The sequence below is a fragment of the Pecten maximus genome, chromosome 7, assembly GCF_902652985.1.
Source record: "Pecten maximus chromosome 7, xPecMax1.1, whole genome shotgun sequence".
In the NCBI taxonomy this organism is placed as follows: Eukaryota; Metazoa; Mollusca; class Bivalvia; order Pectinida; family Pectinidae; genus Pecten; species Pecten maximus.
The window spans coordinates 3,703,563-3,728,892 of record NC_047021.1 but is presented as its reverse complement, the minus strand read 5'-3'; the positions used below and the strand labels follow the sequence as shown (position 1 = coordinate 3,728,892).

At 34.8% G+C, this 25,330-nt stretch overlaps 2 protein-coding genes across 7 annotated transcripts; both read left to right on the top strand.

Annotated features, from left to right (window-relative positions):
• The first annotated feature begins 1,321 nt into the window (after positions 1-1,321).
• Positions 1,322-5,348, top strand: LOC117331368 (translocon-associated protein subunit delta-like). The gene is made up of 6 exons (XM_033890060.1): positions 1,322-1,449; positions 2,622-2,740; positions 3,859-3,933; positions 4,381-4,470; positions 4,778-4,843; positions 5,178-5,348. The coding sequence occupies exons 1-6, from the start codon at positions 1,386-1,388 to the stop codon at positions 5,277-5,279; spliced, it is 516 nt and encodes a 171-aa protein (XP_033745951.1). The 5' UTR covers positions 1,322-1,385; the 3' UTR covers positions 5,280-5,348.
• A 5,436-nt stretch (positions 5,349-10,784) lies between these two features.
• Positions 10,785-24,781, top strand: LOC117331367 (guanine nucleotide-binding protein-like 3 homolog). 6 transcript variants are annotated; one of them, XR_004533506.1, is made up of 18 exons: positions 10,785-10,868; positions 13,142-13,194; positions 13,915-13,969; positions 14,503-14,585; positions 15,304-15,432; positions 15,674-15,757; positions 16,276-16,411; positions 16,928-17,031; positions 18,665-18,809; positions 20,390-20,477; positions 20,852-20,963; positions 21,584-21,649; positions 22,340-22,482; positions 23,068-23,204; positions 23,694-23,890; positions 24,068-24,320; positions 24,508-24,619; positions 24,665-24,781. XR_004533506.1 is itself a non-coding variant. In XM_033890058.1 (18 exons), the coding sequence occupies exons 1-17, from the start codon at positions 10,850-10,852 to the stop codon at positions 24,567-24,569; spliced, it is 1,866 nt and encodes a 621-aa protein (XP_033745949.1). In that variant the 5' UTR covers positions 10,785-10,849; the 3' UTR covers positions 24,570-24,575; positions 24,665-24,777. The 6 variants fall into 6 exon arrangements, 5 of the variants coding, with proteins under 5 accessions (XP_033745949.1, XP_033745950.1, XP_033745948.1 ...); XM_033890058.1 differs by having other exon boundaries at positions 24,508-24,575; positions 24,665-24,777; XM_033890059.1 differs by having other exon boundaries at positions 24,508-24,575; positions 24,650-24,777.
• The last annotated feature ends 549 nt before the right edge of the window (positions 24,782-25,330 follow it).

The following is a 25,330-nucleotide window of genomic DNA, read 5'->3' as shown; positions in this document are numbered from 1 at the left end:
GAGATATGACAAATGCATTGTCCAATCAGAATGAACAAAGCAAAAAAATCCGCGAAAATATGAATGCGCTCATTCCGGGTAAATAGCACTTTCGACTATTAACCTGGTAAATATCATTTTTGGAGATGTGTTTCAAATAGCATTTCTATTGTCTACCTTTTATATAGTGTAAAATAAGGAAAAGTATAATAATGGAGGATATGAACACTGGTTCGAGAGAAAAAATGGAATGATTTAAATGCTGGTATAATAAAACAGTTATTGTTTGAGTATTTCTAGAAATCGCAATTTTATTGTCCCCCTTGACATCAACTATTTCCGTCGGCTTTGCCTCGGAAAATAGTTCATGTCTCGGGGGACAATAAAAGTGCTATTTCCCTCACACCCATACAATAACTGTATAAAATTATATAGGACACAACCTTAACCTAAACACATAAACTATATAGAACACAATTAACCTTAACCTAAACACATAAACTATATAGGACACAACCTTAACCTATAAACACATAAACTATATAGGACACAACCTTAACCTATAAACTATATAGGACACAACCTTAACCTATAAACACATAAACTATATAGAACACAACCTTAACCTATAAACACAAACTATATAGGACACAACCTTAACCTATAAACACATAAACTATATAGCACACAACCTTAACATATAAACACATAAACTATATAGGACACAACCTTAACCTATAACACATAAACTATATAGGACATAACCTTAACCTATAAACACATAAACTATATAGGACATAAACTTAACCTTAAGTAACTTGTTATTACTTAAATTTTATGTAAGGTAAAATATCTAGATCTACTTTTTTAAATTGTGGCGCGGGAAGGATGTCATAATTAAATATTTTTGCCTAGGCAAAAATGAAATATTGCCTAGGCAAAATTATTTCAGCCTAGGCATAAATCGAATATTGCCTAGGCTGAAATATTTTTTCCTAAGCAATATTCGATTTTTGCCTAGGCAGAAATAATTTTGCCTAGGCAATATTTCATTTTTGCCTAGGCAAAAATATTTCATTATGACATCCTTCCCGCGCCATATTAAATGGCCTGTTCGTTTATGCGGACAAACCGACTTGTCCGTTTTTAAGTCTAATATTTCAAACATTTATCTCGACGGAACTGTAAATGCTAATACAGGCCTTGGGAATCTGTCAAGGCACGTCTGAAAACAATATAAAATCATCCGGTCCGTCTTTATTTCATAAAAGAATAACACCGATCCAACTGGTCCGTCCTATAGGACCTCAAAAACGAAAACGGCCTAACTCTCCGGTAAAAGTTAATCAGAGTTGTCTCACCTTTATAAAGTGTACTTCCGCTTTACCTCTTCCGACCCGGCAAACATGGCGACTACCAGTAGCGTTGTTGTTCTCTGCTGTCTTTTCGTTCTCCCACTGTGTGTTCTAGGTAAACTGATTTGAAAATGCACAATTTTCTTGTAAATATGCTACTTCATTGTGATTCAACAGTTCCTATCTACAGCAATGTCCATTAGCGGTCAAACTTGATATATGACTGTCGGCTTTATCTGTTGACGTGGCACAGATGCTCGTTAAGTGATCAATGGATACGTATATTATATTGAATTATTGATGTAATATGTTTTATTTTTTACAACTTGTCACTGGTCTATATCGTGATAGTGTGCGAGGGTTACGTGATGTGTTTGTTAAAAGGGAAATGGTTTCAATTTTACTGTATTTCTTCCTGATTTGATGATAACAGTTTGGCGACCATCCTCAGGTCGCCATCCTCAGGCTTATTTTAATAAAAACGTGTCCATAAAAGTGTTAGTTATGCTACTTAGAAACTTGACGTTACTTAATCGGAAGTATAGCAATTTTTTTGATACAATGCCACGTTCAAATATATTTTATTTTTGAATTTGTATCATGTTCGTCGACGTAAGTACAGACAGACAGAACTCATATTTTTCTTGGCAAGCTGAGGCAAAAACTGTCCCTATGTTCATTGAGAGCTTGATTTTTCTTTGATGTCTGGAGGTACTGAATTTTGAAAGAGAGGAGACATTCAACGTTCATTGTTCAGGGGCTCTGTCAATAATGACGAATGTGTCCTTGGTGTCCTGGAGAGGGTCAAGAAAAAGAACATTTATTTAGAGAGATTTTTTTTTGTATGTATGCAAGTATAGTTTAAAGGTAAAAACGGATATACAATTGTATCTTTAAGTGTGTGGCGAGGGCTTCTAAGAATGTATATTGTATATGTATATATGTGTCTTGATCAGTGAAGTCCTCCATTGTTGTGCATTGTACTACTGCTGTTGTTTCTGTAAAAAGAATATATATTTTGGTGTCCTTTGTAGTAGTTATGTGTTTTTATGTGTGAGAGTGTGCATGTTGTTTGAGGGTCTACATGTGTGAGTACATGGGTTTAATATTGTTATGATTTGGTTTGGATTCAATAAAATCATATCTTCATTCTCTGTGGATGTTCTAGTTAGCTACTGATAACATTTTTAAACAGTTTTCTTTGTATGGATATACATGTATATAGTCAATAACATAAAAGAGAAACAAAATGTTGCCACTAGCTAAACGTTTTGTATGGCTTTACAGGAGATACATGTTTGGCACCAGATGTCAAGACTCAGACCTACACAACAACAGAGGCAGTCACTTCGACAGAAACTGTGTTCATTGTTGAATTTACATTAAAATGCAAGAACATTGTGTCGGTAAGAATTCATTATAAATGCCATTTGGCTAACAGTGTTCATTTTAGATAACCCATCAGGCCATGGGTGCTATTTTTTATCACAGGGACCATACAATTATGTTTTACTGGGTCCTTGTGTTAAAGTATCCTTTTATTAACAGTTAGTCTGGTACCAATCTCTTGACATTTTCTCAGTTTTACTGTTGAACTTGCCCTGAGCAATACAACAGTGTATTTGATTGGTTGGTTTAATTTGGAAATTGGACAATGTTTTTGATTGGTTCCTGTTGTATGTTAGGAAAAGGTCTGAACACCATTTGAAGCTCCTGGAAAATCTAAAACAAAAACACTACTTCTCAGTGAATTGATGTAAAGGAACGAATGATAAAGGACCGATCAATGATTCTTTAAAAACTAATGAGTTTCATTGTTTTCTCGGGCTAAAAACTAAGAAAAAAACCTTTTCCTAACCAAAGGTCGCATCTCAAATGAACTATATATAACAGTTTAATGCTAGCTCTTTGGACAAGTCAAGGTCTTGCGTTTATTGCGTTTTACAGTTCAAGTTCTTGTACACCTGCATCTTTTCCATCGGGAAATTGGAATTAACAGATGGCATGCAATAAAAATTTTGGTGTAATCAGAATTATGTTGGATGCATAAGGAAAGGAAAACAAAACAAATTATAATGATAGGCTTTTACATTTGTGCTTTTCGATTATGTCAATATGAGTAATTATCTTTGTCCTCCTTTTTTGGCCAATCACACTACTTTTTTCAGTCCAAGCAGACCAAATGGCCCCACTTGCTGCAAATCTAAAATGAACACTGGCTTATGTTTTTTTCCCTATTTGACACAGAATTTTTTCCCCCACAGATTCTACCCACCCTATCAACTAATAGGGAAAATGTATCACATTGTCCATACTTTGATAGGATTGTTATATATGCAACTAATGTATATTTAACTAGGTAACACTGCATGATGTCATCAAACTTTACAGGAAGTGACAAATGACCAGATTACAGTAGTATTCAACTGCTTTTTAATAGGAGTATTTGATTCTCAGAGAATAACTGAAAGCAATTGTGTTTTTAAAACCCACGAAATTACATTTTAAATGTTTCTATTTCCAGAATATGAATCTGTATGCTGACATTCAGGGAAAAACACTTCCTGTTACCAGGACAGTCTCTGGAGATAAATATCAGGTAAAATGTCAACTTAAAGTGCCAACAGCCTTTTTGGTGAAACTCAGTTATTTTAAATTCATTTCTACATAATTGATTTCTGGCCAAAATGTCATTATTTGAATTAACTGGTACCATTTGATGTCTTATATGGGTATATTTCTTGAGAAGCACTGGAGAGAAATGTCTCAAACTTCACATGTAGATTCCCCTTGGCCCCTAGGTGTGCCATTTGAATTTTAAGTCTGATCAGAAAAAGTTTAAATAGTAAAAGTAAATTATGTTTAAATGTTTTATTACTGTTAAACATATTCAGAAAACAATGTCATGTTCTGAAAATTAGTTGGGATATTATTGTACCATGTTCTGTCTTGTATATGAGTATGTAAGAAACATTAGTGACACGTTGTCTTTATATACTGGAATCTACAGCCACACTTACCTGTCTTATGTTATTTACGTGTTCAGGTCAGCTTCAGTGATGAACACTCCAAACTACCATCAGGCTCCTATGACATCAGACTTTTTGATGAGGAAGGATTTGCAGCTCTAAGAAAGGTAATGGGACATGAAGTTGAAGAGTTGTGTTTTTTAAACCAAGTTTTAGGATAAATTCTTTGGCAGTACAGTACTTCATAATAATGTTTCTAATGAGTGATCATGGTACGATTTTTTATATGATACCTGCTTGACTTGCATGTCTTATAACAAATAAGTGTAAGATTTATTGTTGTTAGCTAATTCAAAAGTAATTGATGTAAAATTTTTTTTTAATATTGAATATAAGGATAACTTACTGAGAGGTGTTCTGATTTTAATATTGAATTAATATAACGATAAGTAATTGAGAGATGTTTTGATACAGGCTCAGAGGAGTGGTGAAGGTGCCGATGCTGTAAAACCTGTTCATACCATCAACATGAGTCATCCTGTAAGTAAAGGGAGATAATTCTGCTTGGACAACTTGTAATTCAGGATAACGCATGTTTTCTAAATTTGCTTTGGCATTAAAAAACAGGCCTGGTCCTGGTTTATAGTGACGAACATGAAATATAAGATTTTGGAAATTTAAATTGGGATATGTTGAAACTTGTATGTGTATTAATTATTTGCAAATATTAAAATGGAAAAAAAATCAACTGGATTAAATATTTTTTTAAGGATGTCTAGAAATTGAAAGATATCCTGTTAATTTATTTGGATGTTTTCATCAATTTAATAAGATACTATTTATTGATTTAAAATCAATCTTTTATTTTGTACAGGGTGTGTGGAAAGGTCCATTCCTGCAGAGCGAGTTTGTTGCAGCCGCTGTAGCAGTATTTGTATGGTATCTTGCATACAATGCACGCAGCCAGCTACAGTAATTCTTATAATATTGTTTATTTTATACAAATTAATTAATATTATTTTCAAATAAATTTTTTTTTATGAAATTGTTGGAGTTGTGTATATTTTGGGACTTTCTATCATTTCACTTAGTAAAGAGATATTAACGGATGGCATTTTTTGTGACCATGCATTTGTCTGTACCAAACATCTCGTGAATCTCTTGACAGATTTTGATCATATACACATTTGTGTCCGTGCTTTTGTCTGTACCAAACATCTCGTGAATCTCTTGACAGAATTCGATCATATACACATTTGTGTCCGTGCTTTTGTCTGTACCAAACATCTCGTGAATCTCTTGACAGAATTCGATCATATACACATTTGTGTCCGTGCTTTTGTCTGTACCAAACATCTCGTGAATTCCTTGACAGATTTTTATCATATACACACCAGGACATCACACATTCATGATTATGATTTGGTTGTCATAGGTCATTGTGAAAGATCAAAGCCAAAGGTTGCTCTTGACCTTTTTTAGAATTTAAAAGCTTTTGTGCCAGATATCTCGTAAACTTCCACAGATTTGATATGATATTCACAATATTGTATCGCAATCTCAAGTCCTACACCTGATCAGAACTTGGACTTTCAAAGCCATGTCAAAGATCCCACTGGACTACCACTCAAAAGATATTGCTTGTGTACAACTCTGTCAGGACATGACAGATTTCATTAGTTCCACACCCAAGGTGGAAGGGGATGGTTGAGTCAGGTACCAATAGTAGGTCACTCTAGCCTACACTTTGACCTTTGACCTACATGGAAGATCAAAATGTTTGGGCCAGATCTGTACTACTTTTCACTAGAACTTGTTACTTGGGTCACTTGTATTGAGCTTCTGATATCACCAACAGAGATTAATAATATTACTGAATTCATTCATTTACATAATGCCACCAAATGCAATTTAAATGGGTGTATGTGTCACCAGACCTGTTTGAAATGGAGGGGGTGTTACAATATGTAATACTGGACTTTTAACAAAACTGATTTAATTGATACCATAAAACATGTGAAAAGATGATTATTAAAAGTATCCAATGACTTTGTGGTACAGAATGGTTTATAACTTTCATAGCTTACATACGTGTGGCTTGAGTGCTAATAAATCTCTTTAATGTAATTCTGTATCGTTCTAGATTGTCATTACAAATTTCTAAGTTGCATTAAAATGAAAGGATTTTTTTTTCTATTTTCAGTATAAAAGTATTGTTACAATTATACAACTATCGTTACTAGTATACAGGTATTGTTACTAGTATACAGGTATTGTTACAATTATACAGGTGTTGTTACTAGTATACAGGTATCGTTACTAGTATACAGGTATCGTTACTAGTATACAGGTGTCGCTACTAGTATACAGGTATCATTACTAGTATACAGGTATCGTTACTAGTATACAGGTATCGTTACTAGTATACAGGTATTGTTACTAGTATACAAGTATTGTTACTAGTATACAGGTATTGTTACTAGTATAAAGGTATTGTTACTAGTATACAGGTATTGTTACTAGTATACAAGTGTTACTAGTATACAGGTATTGTTACTAGTATACAGGTGTTGTTACTAGTATACAGGTATTGTTACTAGTATACAGGTATCGTTACTAGTATACAGGTATCGTTACTAGTATATAGGTATCGTTACTAGTATACAGGTAGTGTTACTAGTATACAGGTATCGTTACTAGTATACAGGTAGTTACTAGTATACAAGTATTGTTACTAGTATACAGGTATCGTTACTATTATACAGGTGTTGTTACTAGTATACAGGTATCGTTACTATTATACAGGTATCGTTACTAGTAGACAGGTATCGTTACTAGTATACAGGTAGTGTTACTAGTATACAGGTGTTGTTACTAGTATACAGGTATCGTTACTAGTATATAGGTATCGTTACTAGTATACAGGTATCGTTACTAGTATACAGGTAGTGTTACTAGTATACAGGTATCGTTACTAGTATACAGGTGTTGTTACTAGTATACAGGTAGTGTTACTAGTATACAAGTATCGTTACTAGTATACAGGTGTTGTTACTAGTATACAGGTGTTGTTACTAGTATACAGGTAGTGTTACTAGTATACCGGTATTGTTACTAGTATACAGGTGTTGTTACTAGTATACCGGTATTGTTACTAGGATACAGGTGTTGTTACTAGTATACAGGTGTTGTTACTAGTATGCAGGTGTTACTAGTATACAGGTGTTGTTACTAGTATACAGGTATCGTTACTAGTATACAGGTGTTGTTACTAGTATACCGGTATCGTTACTAGTATACAGGTGTTGTTACTAGTATACAGGTGTTACTAGTATACAGGTGTTGTTACTAGTATACAGGTGTCGTTACTAGTATACAGGTATCGTTACTAGTATACAGGTGTTGTTACTAGTATACAGGTGTTGTTACTAGTATACAGGTATCGTTACTACTATACAGGTAGTGTTACTAGTATACAGGTGTTGTTACTAGTATACAGGTATTGTTACTAGTATACAGGTGTTGTTACTAGTATACAGGTGTTGTTACTAGTATACAGGTATCGTTACTAGTATACAGGTGTTGTTACTAGTATACAGGTGTTCTTACTAGTATACAGGTATCGTTACTAGTATACAGGTGTTCTTACTAGTATACAGGTATTGTTACTAGTATACATGTGTTGTTACTAGTATACAGGTGTCGTTACTAGTATACAGGTATCGTTACTAGTATACAGGTATCGTTACTAGTATACAGGTATTGTTACTAGTATACAGGTAGTGTTACTATTATGTTCAACGTTTATTCAACTTTAGCCTTACGGTTCGTTAGCACATTTAAGATTACATCATACAATTTGCAATCTTTATAACGTAATATAAATGAACCGACGATGGTCAGCATTAATATAATTACTTTACATATACAGTATATCTATTAAAATATATCATATTGAAAATAACTATTACAGTAAGGTTACAGATATTATATCACATTTGAAATAACTATTACAGTAAGGTTACAGATATTATATGATATTGAAAATAACTATTACAGTAAGGTTACAGATATTATATCACATTTGAAATAACTATTACAGTAAGGTTACAGATATTATGACATTTCTGGGCGGCAGTATCGAATGGATAAGTGAAGTACCCTATACAATAGTGTCCGGGGTAGGCGGCTATAATATTGGTAAACCTAGAAACTAATATGAGAGAGCAAATAATAAGCTAAAGACTTTGTCAATGACAATCGTAACGTATATCTATGAATAAGAAATTGATACAAAAAGTATTTTAACGACATTTCAACAAATTCATTTCTAGCTTGGATATATATATAAACATTGTACATGGAGTAAAGGAAGGGAGATAATCCCTCCCCTTGCGTCAAGCCTTGAGCTTGAAAAAATGCAGACAGTTCCGATTTGTACCTAATACATGACTTTAACCCGTCATATAAAGATCTCAAAGTATTTAGTAGTTTTCCTCAAATTACTTTATGAAACAGCTTCAAAAATAAATTCATTTCTATTTACACTATCGAAGGCCTTACGATAATCAACAAAACAACAGTAAAGCTTACGCTTGTTAGACAGAATTTTATCAGTAATACCATGTAAGGCAAAAATAGCATCATTAGTTACAAAATCAGGCTTAACCCGAATTGGGCATCTGAGACAGTATCGTACTTTTTAGACCATCCTGAAAGTCTTTTTTTTTTTTTTTTTTTTTTATAAAACACAAGTAAATGATTCCTCCATTGTTATTTGTATCATTTGCGTCACCTTTTTTGAACAAAGGGAATATAATACCCCTAGACCTGACTGAATGGAAGGCGCCCGAATAAAAAATAACATTAAAAAGGTTTTGGAAGAAAAGAATGACTCCTTATGTTTGACAAAAAAAAAAAAAAAAAACAACAACAAAAAACAAAACAAAAACATTAAGAATGTTGTCGATTCCAGACGAGTTACCTAGTTTAGTGTTTTTGAAAACAATAATTATTTCTGTATTCGTAATAGTGGAATCCAACTCGTCATACACATTTGAATCTTCAAAGTCTGAAATAGATAGTGGATTATGAAAATCTGAATCACCATTACTTACAGTACTGACAGCTTTAAAATGTAAAAGTCACCTATAGTAAAATTAATTTTTGGACAGTCAGACTTTTTTTCTTTTTTCTTTGTTGATATTTCACCAAATGTAATTATAAAGTGAGAATGAATGTTGATATGTTAACTGCACCTCCAGCACACGCCTTGTCCAATAATGTCTACTTTCAGTTTTATTAAGTCCATTAACGTAGGCAAGTTTGTTTGATCAGATTGTATTGACTCATTCATTTAAATATATTGATTGATCTGTTTTATCTATAGATAAACATATATACGGATCATGTGATGACAGGTTACATAAAGGAACTTGACCACCATCACTTCAGCATAATTTAAATAGAGGTTATTCAACGACAGGTTGTTGTATATTGTATTTATTTCACTCAAGTTCGTTATTTTTCAAAAGTTACAAAAACACGAGCTTTAGGGGGTATTTTTTTGTAGCTTTGGAAAAATAACTAACTACTCTAACAGACCTTTTGGAGACAAAATATGTCCATGGACTCGTATATAATGATTTTTGAAATGTGTACTATACATTAAAACCAGCAACCGATTTAGTATAATTAAGTAGATATAGTTATATTTGACCCGGAGAACAATACGCTGCCACAGTTATACGGTACGTATTGACCGTAACTTTACTTTTGCCAAATGTTGTAATTTGTATTTTTTTTTTTTTTTGGAGAGGGCGTTGATAATGTTGTAATAACTTGTGCCAATGAAATATGTTTAAATCGATGATTTTTAAGGATAGCGCGCTAATTCATAAATTATATTTGAGCCTCGGAGAATGAATCTTTTATGCAGAGACCTACATATCCATCATACAAGGTCTCTGTTTTATGGAATGTTAATGAGGGATTTTTGTTAATTCTCTGTGGTGTTCAACAGTGATATGAGGCGAAATTTCTTTAATTCTTAACATTATGCATTCAGATTAATTAATCATAGTTATTGGTGATTTTCAATATCATTTTATCAATTTCTAGTGGCGTGATGCTTTAAACATATTTATTTGTTCATTGCAAGTGATAGTATTAATTAAGATTTGGAATTTACTTTTCATATTACATGTCATTATATAACAAATACAAATTACAACAACGGTCAATAATAATAATAGATATCAAGTTGATACGTTAATAAATTATGAATAGCTTGTTTTTATTACGAAAGTATTTATATATCCACACTAATTACGGTGTATCAGACAGGGACCATGCATTCACTTAAAGTAAATCTCGCTTAAATGTAAGGTAGCATATTCAATGTAACACAAAACTATAAACAGAGATTAATATTTTTTTAATTCCGGAACTTTGTTTCCGTTTTTCGACTTTCTATTTATACACAGATTTCTCATTTCCTGTTAAATTCACGTGGTTGTGGCCCCGAGTTCGGAACAGATCAACACGATGGCAAACTTGTACATGAGTAAGTTAATATAGTATTCCTCTCTTGATTTAATTGGTAAACACGTTATACATAAAAACTGAAATTTTATATCGCGTGCCCATGAGTTTATACCATCATCGTCAATTCGTGAGGTCTAGATCAGTGACGAAAATGTAAGATTTTAAGTATTTCGTTTCGCTGACTTTATTTTCTTAATATGCAGACGATGGTCGCGATTAATTGTTAACATGTTGGAAACAACCCCGCATATTGGTAACATTCCTGCATTTGAGTAACAGTTTCTGCTTTGAGTAATATATAAGTTACTCAAATGCATGATATATTGAAATAGAAGCACACCATGGCAATTTCTTTTGAAACATGGCCACAATAACCATAGAACGAATATTCATACCCTACCTACACAACTCTCCTGCAGGGTGTGAAGTCCCTCCCATTGCCGATAGTGTAACAAGCCCCAATGTGATTCACATTGGTCAGTATTAACCTACACAGCTCTCCAGCAGGGTATGAAGTCCCTCCCATTGCCGATAGTGTAACAAGCCCCAATGTGATTCACATCGGTCAGTATTAACCTACACAGCTCTCCGGCAAGGTATGAAGTCCCTCCTATTGCCGATAGTGTAGCAAGCCCCGGTGCGATTCACATTGGTTAGTATTAACCTACACAGCTCTCCGACAGGGTGTAAAGTCCCTCCCATTGCCGATAATGTAACAAGCCCCAATGTGCACAGCTCTCCGGCAGGGTGTGAAGTCCATCCCATTGCCGATAGTGTAGCAGGCTCCGATGTGATTCACATTGGTCAGTATTAGCTATGATTATAATTCACTCGGATAAAAAACTCATGTAAATTGATGATTCTTACACCAAGTAAGATGCACTTTCTTCACAACCCTTACAAAAAACTGGTTTGATATCTCTAATAATGTGTTTTTTTAATCGTAGTAGCTTCATCCATATATGGTCACGTATATACCTTATTCAGATTAGCATCCTCGTGAGGGTTCTTCGAGAAGTATCATGGCGGATTATGGAGACAACTCCCGAGTAGTGTAATATTGGAATGTGTGAATTACAGATTTCCAGATGAGACAGTAGGCTAATACATTGCTAAAATTGTATTAGAAATGTTTAATTATACTTAATGTTACTCCAAAGTTACATGACATCCTCTATTTGTAGCATTTTCAAGATTCTTGGTTTTGCAAGACTAGCGTCAATTGAAGGGAATCGTAGCTCTGACGACGACCATCAGTCAGAAATTGTCCATCTGTCGTCCAGAGCTACGTTATCGCAGCTACAATTGAATTGTCATTTTTTTGGTTTTTGTAAAAGTCATGACCTTATAAACTGTATCACCTCCACTGATTATAATTAAGGTTGCTAAATATAGAACATGCACAGGTAAATTTATGCTAATGACATTTGCACTAAATGCCCCCAGTTGTTATATACTAGTTGTAATCAATACAGAGTAAAGTCAGGGATATAAATTATCATTTTAGCACAAAGTGAGATAAAAAATGAAAAGTTCTTGTGCAAACATACACAGTGTCACATTGGTTATTGGGCCATGTTAAATGATGCCCTTTTATTATCACAAACATATAAAATCAATTGGTGCGTTTCTATTTCAATATATCCTGCATTTGAGTAACTTATTTATTAGTCAAAGTAGTAACTTACTCAACTGCAGGAGTATTACCAATATATGCAGGATTGTGCCCAACCTGGTTAAACCTTAGGAATTTGCCTACATCTGTCAATACATGTACACACTGTATGTGTGCTAGATGAGAAAACTTTACACAATATACATGTCATGGCATCAACTTAACTTAAAATCGCCTCTATATGTAGTCACACCAGTCACTTTCACAACAAAACAATAGAATATTATTATATCTCACTGATTCACAGGAGACATAAAAACATTAATGTAAGGTTGATAGTATTTTTCGGGCTAACAGTTTTTAATTTGCTAGCCTGATTGAGCTAGTGAAATTTCAGGTACATACATGTAGCCTATTAAACTAACTAGTGGGTTTTAAAAATAAAAGTTTTAGCCCTGTAAAATTTTCCGTCATTTAAAAAGCAAATTATTGATACTTATTAATGAAACATGTATGATCTGAACTTTCAAATATTGGATTGAATTGGCAATAATGCATAATCCTGTAAAAACTTTTGTCTTCTGAACTGATAGCAAAGGACTGTTAGATCCTGAAGTCAGAATATAATCTGGGTGTATATATGTGTAAGTCTGTGTAATCTCTATATGTTTATTAAGGAAAAGCAAGCAAGAGGCAGTCTGCCAGGCATAGATACAAAGTTGAGAAGAAGGTAAGTTTAACCTAGTCTATTGGGGTGACCAGGCATCAGTAACACACACGCCTTTTGCCTCTGTACCCAGAGTTTGATTTCCTAAATGGAGTCGAAAATGTATAGAGTTCTCCTGCCTGACTACGAGGATTCCTCGGGTTCCTCCCAAAGTACTTGGGTAATACTATTCATGCACTATAATCTGGGTCTTTAATCAATGCAAGTTGATATAATTTGTTTTACACTGTATATATATTGAGTTTGTAACAAAGATACATCATTTGTACATATATTAGCTATCATGTGTACATGTGTTTGTGCAGAGGTAATCCTTATATTACTGGCTTTCCTAAAACGGTTAGTTTTACTAGTGAGAAATCTGAGATTGATGTTTTATATACCTGCTCATTTTAACCATTCTGTACAGTACTGTCTAATCAATTCTGCTTTATAATCATATGTTGGAGTGGTGATTTTCTTTTTTCTTTTTCTTTTTTTTTGTACTTTTGATATCTTATAGGCGAATGTCTTTTTCTTCAGGTTGAAGGAACTGGACTAATACTTAAATGCTAAATACAAAACTAAATCCAAATGAAACACAGGACTTTTTATAATAGAATAACAAAACATTGTTTAATCAAATCATACTTGTGTATAGTTTGGAATGCTCTCTTTTTATCAGGAAAACTACAAGAAAGGTTTTTGTAAATTTCTGGTAAAAATATTTGTTTTTAATTTTAGGTTAGACAACACAAGAAAAAAGTGAAAAAAATGGAAAGGAAAAACGGCAGCAAGAGTATGTACATATTGTATACATTTATGGCAGTTCAGAGGAGCTTTATCAATACCAAGTTATTTCCTTTTTCTTTGTTTGGATACATATATAGGCACTGATTTCTGGTTTGAAAACCAAATGGTCAATTTCTAACCCACCATCATAAGATGCTGGGCTGATGTAGGTTCCTCTTGTTTTCTAATAATTTAGAGGAAAAAGAGAAAAGTAGAAGAAAAGGTCAGTCTAACAGAGATCCAATAAAGGTCATCCTTGTTACATGTCTGCATGTGTATATGAAAGTTCTGCCATTACTATCAATTGTTTTCAACTCTAGACCTGTTTACATGTCTGCATGTGTATATGAAAGTTCTGCCATACCATCAATTGTTTTCAACTCTTGACCTGTTTACATGCTTAAATTGATCAGTCAATCTGAGACATGATAGCTATCAGTTGTAAACATTCCATCTTGAAATCAAAAGAAAATCTGAAGCTGAAATTACTTTGCTTATGCATATTACGTAGTAGTTTATGATCAAAATTATTTTTTACAGAGCTGAAAAAGGATCCAGGAATTCCAAACAGTTTGCCATTTAAAGAGAGTGTTTTAAAAGAAGCACAGGAGAGAAAACAAAGGGTAGGATTAAATACAAAATCAATTTATTAGAAATTGTAAAGGTGTTATTGATAAATTCTATTATCTTTCAAATACTACTTTAAAATAGGGTAAGTATATGGTGACTTTTTATGAATATTGCTTGTGATTACATGTATATAATTCCAGATTTTACAAAGACAGTAGGTACAGGTATCATACAAATATAAACAGGGTATCGGTCACAAAATGTTTTATAAATTGTCTCATATTAGACCCTTGAAGGCAGTAACCACTACAAAGGTACTTGTGATCTAGATAGAGTACAATGGAACATAGCATGGCCTACTTTTCATCATTAATATTTCATTTACCGGTATACAAATCTACTCCAAAAATTAGCATTGTGTGAAAGATACAATTGCCAGCTGGCTTCCAGGAAAACTGTCACCAGGGTTCTTATGTCCAAATCTACATTTATGTGTAGTTAATATTAGTCACACTGGTATAAAATATATATGTCCTGCTACATGATAAAATTAAGTTATAAATGTGTAGTTAATGCTTGTCTGACACTACTGTAAAATAAATACATACGTATCCTGCTACATGGTACAACTGTCAATGACAAAGAGAAATAATTACAGTGGTGTTTTATTTCTGAATTTTATTTTTCTTGCATGTGTTACTTTGTATATGACTATAAATTGTATGATAAGAAATGTAGTGAAGGAAATGTCTTCTGTGTTGATGTTTTCAGCTGGAGGAAGAACAGCAGAAACGAAAACAAAAACGGAAAAAGGATAAAGAAAGAAATCTAGCAAAGAAAAGGAATTTGGAAGGGATTTTAAAAGATGCACAGAAAAGGAGCGGAGAATTTGAAAAGAAGGTAAAGATGCTTTCTTGTACCCAAAAGCAGGTATTAAGATTCATATTCAAGTGAAAGCATCAGGAAAATTTCAGTACAGATACATATATATCATATACAATTCAATTTAAAATTTGAGATATTTCCTTTAATTGCCAAAATACATGTAATCATTTGTTGATTCAAAGTTGATTCTGAAGTGAAATGTTTCATCATGTAATATAAGTGGATATACAAAATCTGATTATCTGTTAAATTACAGAAAATTGGGACAGCATCAGATGGCAAAGCCTCCGGGAAAGCCGTGGAGACATCTCTTAAGGCTTTTTACAAAGAATTCAGAAAGGTAAAATTAATTAAAGTGAGAAGAAAATTTTAATGTGATATTCTCAGGTAAACTTTACATATCCTGATATTAATCCCCAGCAGAAAACTCTCCCTGACCTTAATTGTGACCTTGGACCTACATCAGAGAAAAATGCTGTGCAGGATCTGTCGCCTACACTTTTGAACACTGGTACTTCACACTTGTGGTTTGGGTTCCCCAAAATGAGACAGTGTGTCACGTGCCAAAAGTAGGTCACTCTGACCTACATTGGGACCTTTAACCTACATCAAAGAAATAGTTGGTCCTGGTTCTCTTTCCTACACCTCTTAACACTGGTTCTTTAAACTTGCGTCATTTGTTATACCATCAGCTGTGAAAGGCAGTCTTCAGAACTGCCGTGAGAGGGCCTATATACGTACATAAAAAATGTATGGTGTTTGGGGACTGTAATTTACCAAATTGTCTTACTTTACTAGATTAGCATGCCTTAGTTGAAATGAAAATAGACATTAATATGACGTTGTCATGACCTTCAGGTGGTGGATGCTGCTGACGTGGTGCTGGAGGTGTTAGATGCACGTGACCCTTTGGGGAGCAGGTGTGCCCAGATGGAGGAAGCTATTATCAGCAGTGGTGCCAATAAACGTTTGGTGCTGGTACTTAATAAAATAGGTATACTGTGATATTTTATAGCGAATAGATAACTTAAAACAAAGGTTACCATAGTAACAGTGATGCTAGCACATATATCACTTAAGGTAACCATAGTAATTGTGATGTAAGCACATAGATATAACTAAAGGTTACAATAGTAACCATGATGCTGGCACATAGATAATTAAAGGTAACCATAGTAACTGTAATATAAGCACATAGATATAACTAAAGATAACCATAGTGATTGTGATGCTGACACAGATAACTAAAGGTAACCGTAGTAACTGTGATGCTAGCACATAGATATAACTAAAGGTAACCATAGTAACTGTAATATAAGCACATAGATATAACTAAAGATAACCATAGTAATTTTGATGCTGACACAGATAACTAAAGGTAACCGTAGTAACTGTGATGCTAGCACATAGATAACTTAAGGTTACCATAGTAACAGTGATGTTAGCACATATCATATTAGATACAATCACTAGTCCATGGATATTGTTTATTTTTTGGTTCTTGTTTTAGATCTTGTTCCTCGAGAAAATGTGGAGGCCTGGCTGACTCACTTACGAAATGAGTTCCCCACAGTGGCCTTCAAGGCCTGTACACAGACACAGACAGAAAACCTAGTAAGTCTACAGAAACAGATTGTTTACATGAACTAACAACTTACAGAGAGTGTACTACTGTCAGTCAATATACACAACATAAAATAGATCGTCTACATCAACTATCAACTTAAATCAACATATAAAACACAGTTTAGATTATCTTTCCTAAGAAATAAGTCCTGACAGTAGGGGTGAAACCATTCATAGAGGTCTTCGGTAGTCCATGATTTTTAGCTCACCTGGACCAAAGGTCCGGTGAGCTTATGTCATGGCGCAGCGTCCGTCGTCCGTCCGTCGTCCGTCAACATTTGCTTCAAATCACTACTAGTCATAAAGTTCTAATTGGATTTTGACCACATTTGGTCAGAAACATCCTTGGGGGAAGGGGAACAGATTTTGCATAAATGGTGACTCTGATCCCCAAGGGGCCAAAGGGGCCAAAGGGGCGGTGCCCAATAGGGGAAATATATGTGATTCCTTAAAATCGCTACTAGTCAAAGTTATGAATGGATTTGATCCCAATTTGGTCAGAAACATCCTTGGGGGAAGGAGAACAGATTTTGCATAAATGGTGACTCTGACCCCCAAGGGACCAAAGTTGTGGGGCCCATAGGGGAAATAATGGTATTTCCTTTAAATCGCTACTAGTCATAATGTTATTAATGCTTGTTGTAAACTTAGAGAGTCTGGACTTCATTATTTCTTTAAAAAAGTTGGGATCCCCACACTATAACCATATATAGCATTGTTTGAAGTTGACAAACAAAAGGAATTGAACATGAACATTATTTTGCCATTTGGTCAAATTCATCCAGGTGAGCAATACAGGCCCCATGGGCCTCTTGTTTACAATGGTTTGATTCAGAGTACAACTTCCATATCAGTTCATGTCAATTCATTCCTGAAATTAGTATAACCCAAACAAAATGGCAGCACTCGTACCGGGTGAAGCAGACGGACCAACAATTACTATAAGAAAATTTTCTGTCGCATTTAAAAGCAATGTGTTAAAACATTTTGGTTTTAGTGATGATTCAGACGAAAAGGTCAAAGTTATCTGTCTGTTTATGTTACCTGGAGGTGAGTTACAAGACCGGTAATACAACTAATATGGCGACCTATCGCAGAACAAATCACGTGACATGTAGCGGGATCAGAGATTGTCCAAACTAGCAAGAACAACACATAGAACAGTTGTAATGCTTCAATTTCTTGGTAGCTAAAGCTGTCAGAAATATTCCATGCCAAACTTGGACACAATTCGCAGCGTGCACATGTTATCATCCGGTCTCCATACATTGCTTTTAAATGTGACGGGAGGGTTTCTAGTTTGGTTAGTATTAAAGAAACCTTATCTATCAACCATCAACAACAAGAGTTTGTCATTCTGAGTATGAGGCTAAATATAGAAAAGTATGGTGATACGAATCATATTGTTGGTATGTATCATGATACTGTATCATATCTTGAGTATAATGTGTTGTTTCACCCCTACCTGACAGTGTATTCAATATGCCCTGTCATACTCATGAAAGTTGTATTATGTTCAACAGCATACCATTCAATAACCTCAAAACCAAAATTTTAAATCATTGAATGTGTTTCTGTGTATCAAGGTTGTGAATTGATTTTAATTCTCAACTGTCTACAGAGTCAGAAAAAGGTGACCTTGGCCACAGTAAGTGATGATGTTCTCAAGTCAAGTCACTGTATAGGAGCGGAGATACTGATGAAACTGCTGGGAAACTACTGCCGGAGTAAAGACATCAAGACAGCGATACGAGTGGGTGTGGTCGGTAAGTGTTGACATGACAGTTTATACTAGTAACCGTATATAGTGATACAAGTGGGTGTGGTCGGTAAGTGTGATGATGACAGTTAATACTAGTGACCGTATATAGTGATACGAGTGGGTGTGGTCGGTAAGTGTTTACATGACAGTTAATACTAGTAACCGTATATAGTGATACGAGTGGGTGTGGTCGGTAAGTGTTTACATGACAGTTAATACTAGTGACCGTATATAGTGATACGAGTGGGTGTGGTCGGTAAGTGTTTACATGACAGTTAATACTAGTAACCGTATATAGTGATACGAGTGGGTGTGGTCGGTAAGTGTTTACATGACAGTTAATACTAGTGACCGTATATAGTGATACGAGTGGGTGTGGTCGGTAAGTGTGATGACAGTTAATACTAGTGACCGTATATAGTGATACGAGTGGGTGTGGTCAGCAAGTGTTATTATATGACAGTTAATACTAGTAACCGTATATAGTGATACGAGTGGGTGTGGTCGGTAAGTGTTTACATGACAGTTAATACTAGTGACCGTATATAGTGATACGAGTGGGTGTGGTCGGTAAGTGTTTACATGACAGTTAATACTAGTAACCGTATATAGTGATACGAGTGGGTGTGGTCGGTAAGTGTTTACATGACAGTTAATACTAGTGACCGTATATAGTGATACGAGTGGGTGTGGTCGGTAAGTGTGATGACAGTTAATACTAGTGACCGTATATAGTGATACGAGTGGGTGTGGTCAGCAAGTGTGATGACAGTTAATACTAGTAACCGTATATAGTGATACGAGTGGGTGTGGTCAGCAAGTGTTATTATATGACAGTTAATACTAGTAACCGTATATAGTGATACGAGTGGGTGTGGTCGGTAAGTGTGATTATATGACAGTTAATACTAGTAACCGTATATAGTGATACGAGTGGGTGTGGTCGGTAAGTGTGATTATGGAGAGTTAATGTAAATCTTTGGTTGTCCAGAGATACCTTTTCTCAGATTTCAACCAATCTCTTTATAATCATGATATTTAGTTGTGTTTTCCTGTCGGAGCTCTGTTTTGATTAGAAAATTTATGTCAAGGTCATTGTCAATCTAATTCAAATCTAGATGATCATTCTCACTACGTTACATGAACATCTAACAACATCGCATATGGGGTCACGTCAGGATAACCTTTTGGATTAACCAATAAAATTACTACTTACAGAATCTTGGAAGTGTATTCTGTATGTCCTAAATAGCATGACTAGAGTGCATGGCTTACATAGTGTGTCAAGTCATTTCGTCCAACAAAGCATATAGCTATATACATGTTGTACCGAAATGGTTAGCTTCAGATGCATGATGTGACGATTGGGGGAGATTGATGACATCGAAAAATTGTCAATTCGACCTGAAAGTGAAATATTGACGTAACAAAGGTCATCCTGGCGTGAATTTCAAAATGTCATGATTTTATATTTGTTTGTCATTCATTTTAGCATCAAACAGCTGTATATTGTTGTGTCTTGCTGTACTGTGACATCTTTTTAATATTGGGAAGTGTGTTTTATAATAGATGTTAATGTTTCAGGGTTCCCTAACACAGGGAAGAGTAGTATTATCAACAGTCTCAAGAGATGCAAGGCTTGTAATGTCGGATCACAACCAGGAATTACAAGGTAACTCACCCAACCCAAATCATTGATGCTTCAGGCACATTAGATGGAAGAAACTCAATAGCTGTATCCTGATGGCCGGTGTTGGCCTAGTCCTTTGTATATCCATAAAAAACCATTGAATTTGTTTTCCAATCAACTATATTCTGTTTCTAAGGCCATTCAAACACCAAAACTGTGATTAATTCATTCAGAACTATATAATAAGCCATTTTTCTATGGTACCTACCTGGTACCCACCTGGCATCTACCTGGAATTTTAGTATTTCTAGAGTCCTCGCATGGAATAAAATGTTACTGGAATAACCCTTCTGTAATAATTTCAATATCGTCCTACAGTTCGAAACCATTGTAGCCTCCCTTTGTCTTTTCCACAGAGCCATGCAGGAGGTACAGTTAGACAAACACATAAAGCTACTGGACAGTCCAGGGGTTGTTATGGCGACAGGAGCTAGTGATATGTCTGTGATATTAAGGAATTGTGTCAAGGTAAGACACATGTTGCTGACCTATAATCATGTAAATTTTTTCTGCTAACTATATTTTTCTTTTTTTTTCTTTTAAACATTTTATGAGACTTGTTGAAATGTTGTTTCATTAATACTATTCCTAAAACTTGTTTGTTTGCCAGATTTTAAAGTTTTTGATGTAGTTCATGTAAAATGTCTAAACAACATTATATATAACAAGTAAATGAAACATTGTGACATATTCCAGTACAGTATGATAGTGTTTGTATTTCAATGATTAGTATTATATCAGACTTGTGTATAAACTTGTGGCTGTATTACAGTTGGAGACTTTAGAAGATCCTGTGGGACCTGTTGATTAGTATTATATCAGACTTGTGTATAAACTTGTGGCTGTATTACAGTTGGAGACTTTAGAAGATCCTGTGGGACCTGTTGATTAGTATTATATCAGACTTGTGTATAAACTTGTGGCTGTATTACAGTTGGAGACTTTAGAAGATCCTGTGGGACCTGTTGATTAGTATTATATCAGACTTGTGTATAAACTTGTGTATTACAGTTGGAGACTTTAGAAGATCCTGTGGGACCTGTTGATTAGTATTATATCAGACTTGTGTATAAACTTGTGTATTACAGTTGGAGACTTTAGAAGATCCTGTGGGACCTGTTGAAGCTATATTGAAACGTTGCTCTAAAGAACAGGTTAGTTTCTATTTCAATTTATGTGTACAAATATATATACTGATATAACTTGGTGCAAACAAATATAAATATCGCGTTCATTTTGTCTCCCATGTGAAAAAGTCACAATTTAAAAAAGGGTGTTACTTTTCTTTGGGCAGCATCAACATTTATTTCTCTTTAAAGTTCTGTTTTCAGATCTGTTTCTCTTAAAAAATTATCATTCCAACTTTAACCTTTAGAACATATCCATTTATATGATAATATTACATGAAGGACATCTCAACACAGCCTTCAGTTATGGAATATCATCCAGAATTAATGGTTAGGGATGCTGGGACTTTTCATGTTTTGTGTTCAGCTTATTAATTAGTTTCTAAAAAAGTGTCTATTCTATGTTCAGCTTATTAATTACTTTCTCAAAAACTGTCCATGCTATTTTCAACCATATCTGGAATATATATGTATTGTAGTATGGATATCTCAACACACCCTACAGATGACATGACTTTTAATTTTTTGCTACATCTTTAGATTAAAAACTTTCGGTTTTTAAGAAGTTGGTATGAATACTTACTAATTTTCAGTGCAGTCAGTAATCCTAATTAATGTTGTGTTACATTTATTTAGTATTTACAGTAACTGTTATATCAGAAATAAACATCTTGTTGTAACAGGCAACTGTTTTTATAATATTTTTGTCTGTTTCAGTTAATGCTTCATTACCGAGTGCCAGACTACAACAACACCAATGACTTTTTGGCTTTACTAGCAAAACGCTTTGGGAAATTAAAGAAAGGAGGAATACCTGATGTTGGGAAAGCTGCCAAAACAGTTTTACACGACTGGACATGGTAAGTGGCTTCATAGACAAAACTTGTCACAGTCACACATTATAAGGTTCCTGAGTGAGCTTGTCACGGTCACACATTATAAGGTTCCTGAATGAGCTTGTCACAGTCGCACATTATAAGGTTCCTGAGTGAGCTTGTCACAGTCACACATTACAAGGTTCCTGACTGAGCTTGTCACAATCACACATTACAAGGTTCCTGAGTGAGCTTGTCACAGTCACACATTACAAGGTTCCTGAGTGAGTTTGTCACAGTCACACATTACAAGGTTCCTGAGTGAGTTTGTCACAGTCACACATTACAAGGTTCCTGAGTGAGCTTGTCACAGTCACACATTACAAGGTTCCTGATTGAGCTTGTCACAGTCACACATTACTAGGTTGCTGAGTGAGCTTGTCAGTCACACATTACAAGGTTCCTGATTGAGCTTGTCACAGTCACACATTACTAGGTTGCTGAGTGAGCTTGTCAGTCACACATTACAAGGTCCCTGAGTGAGTTTGTCACTAAGAGCATGGAATATTTTAGACCTTCACTTGGAACATGGAATATTTTAGACCATAGTAAAGCTGTTTTATGTTACAGTGGACGGATCACATACTACACACAGCCCCCAGAACAGCACTCCCTACCAACACACATCAGTGCTGCATTTGTTACAGAGATGGGCAAGGAATTTTGTGTGGATGACCTTCTGGCACAGGAACAAAAGAACCTTCAAGGTAACAATATTGTACATTTTTGTTAGCATATTATGAAAAGGCTAATCAGGATTAAATGGAAATTTTCTTTTTGTGTAATAAACTCTTTCAAAATAATATTGGACAATTCTGATGATAACAGATTTATAGAACTTTATAAAGATATCAAAGGTGATACTCTGAAATGTTTATGTGTAGAATGTGTTCTTTGTGAATAGATTTTAGTAGGTGTGGAAAAGAGCTGGGATAAAATAGATTAGTTGCAGTTCAATTTATTACAAGCATATTTTGTATTCCGTTGAGTGATACAGGCCCTTTCAGCCTCTTGTTTTTTTCCTTTGTGAATTCATGACAATGCCTGATCATTACTTGTGATGTCCTGTTTATAAAAGTGAAAATGCCCCCCTTCAAATTCCCCAATACTCTCAAAATAAGGATATCATTATGGGAAGATATTGAAATTATAATCCAGTTGTCATAGAGATACTGTACAAATGTATGTACCTGTAGGGTTAGAGTCCAGAAGTCACAAACACATGTTGGTGGACTCCCTGGGGGCGGCCAAGGTCATCATGTCGGAGTCCGACCTTGAGGCCTTGGACACACAGATGGAGAATGAAGAGAAACAGGAGGATTACGAGTTTGATGAGGAAGAAGAGGATATGGAGGATTCAGACCTGGAAGAGGAAAGTGATGAAGATGACATGGTCAGTTCTATGAAGGTCACAGTAAATATCTGTATCTGTCATTGTCATCATGAGTCATAATTCTATGCAGAACATATTACCAGTACTACCAGTGTATATTTTCATCAGAGGTCATCAGAGGTCATGATTTCTGGTGGCTGTTGTAACTGTGAAAACTGATATTCTTTTTGTTTTTAGATGAAACAGATGACAGTGTCTATCGAATCCAAAAAGAAAGGTACTGGAGGCAGAACCCCAAAGAAGAATAAGGGTAGAGTAGAGAGGAAACCTGTGGTAGGGTCAGCAGAGAAACACAAATTAAGGGTGAAAGCCAAGACATCTAAAGGAGATAAGAAGGAGGCACAAGAGAAACTCAATAGTGGGCTATTACAGCTTAACAAACAACGGAAACAGGATTTCAAAAAAATGAAGAAACAGAGGAAAAGAGCAGGTTAGTTCTGTTAGTGTTGTGCTGAAATCAAAATACAAACATGTATTGTGTGTGATTGATTAATGTTAAATAATTTGTCTTTATCCAAACGTTTGAATACAGTGTTAACATTCAGAATTTATCAAAGTTATAGTATGATGAACAAATTTATCTATTAATGCAGAATTTGTTGTATTTTGTTTTGTAGATAAAGTTGCTGGAGAACTTTCTACTGCCATGTCGGAAGCATTTAGTTTTGGTATGGACTAGATACAGGTGGACAAGATACAGGTGGACTGTTACAGGTGGACTAGATACAGGTGCACTAGATACAGGTGGACTAGATACAGGTGGACTAGATACAGGCGGACTGTTACAGGTGGACTGTTAATGGATTTCTGTTATTTCCTGGGGAGGAAGGAGAAACTTGTGAAAAGAAGATTGTAAACTGTTATAATATTAAACTTATCTCACATTGTTAACTGTCCAGTTGTTTGTATCTCTCTGTGTATGTTCTCACGAAGGGACTTGAGAAATAAAGATACTCTATGCGAGTTCTAGAGGATATAGCCTACCTGTAGCGTGCTACATGGTATTGTTTTAGTCAATCACTTTTTGTAGTGGTCTGTGTGTTTGTCAAAATTAGAAGTACCATTGTGGAGTAAATCTATTACAGGAACAGTTCCGAATCAATTATGTACATTCTATCAGGGATGTGTTTGGAATTAGGCAAGTCATTATGCCTATGTACAAGGCCTCTACCTAAGGATGTTAAAAAGGAACAGAACTTCCAGCATTGACTCCCTAAGGATGCCTGCTTACTCTGTTGTGCGGATACTGTAACCAGTATGAGGTGTCCTTTGTAACATCATTTCCTTTTTGGCATTGACTCCCTAAGGACTCCTTGGGATACTGTAACTATAGTATGAGATGTCCTATATATAGAGGTTACACAAGGAGTGGTTGTTGGATATGGAATTTATTTCACACGAGTAAGTTATTTTTTAAAAGTTACAAAAGACACAAGCTTT

What these genes read in the sequence shown, in the direction of transcription:
- LOC117331368 (XM_033890060.1), top strand. Translation starts at nt 1,386, where the DNA reads ATGGCGACTACCAGTAGCGTTGTTGTTCTCTGCTGTCTTTTCGTTCTC. An exon ending in TCTCCCACTGTGTGTTCTAG is followed by an intron (nt 1,450 to 2,621) that starts GTAAACTGATTT and finishes ATGGCTTTACAG; the next exon opens with GAGATACATGTTTGGCACCA. An exon ending in TCTCTGGAGATAAATATCAG is followed by an intron (nt 3,934 to 4,380) that starts GTAAAATGTCAA and finishes TTACGTGTTCAG; the next exon opens with GTCAGCTTCAGTGATGAACA.
- LOC117331367 (XM_033890058.1), top strand. An exon ending in GATACAAAGTTGAGAAGAAG is followed by an intron (nt 13,195 to 13,914) that starts GTAAGTTTAACC and finishes TTTTAATTTTAG; the next exon opens with GTTAGACAACACAAGAAAAA. An exon ending in TATTAAGGAATTGTGTCAAG is followed by an intron (nt 20,964 to 21,583) that starts GTAAGACACATG and finishes TGTGTATTACAG; the next exon opens with TTGGAGACTTTAGAAGATCC.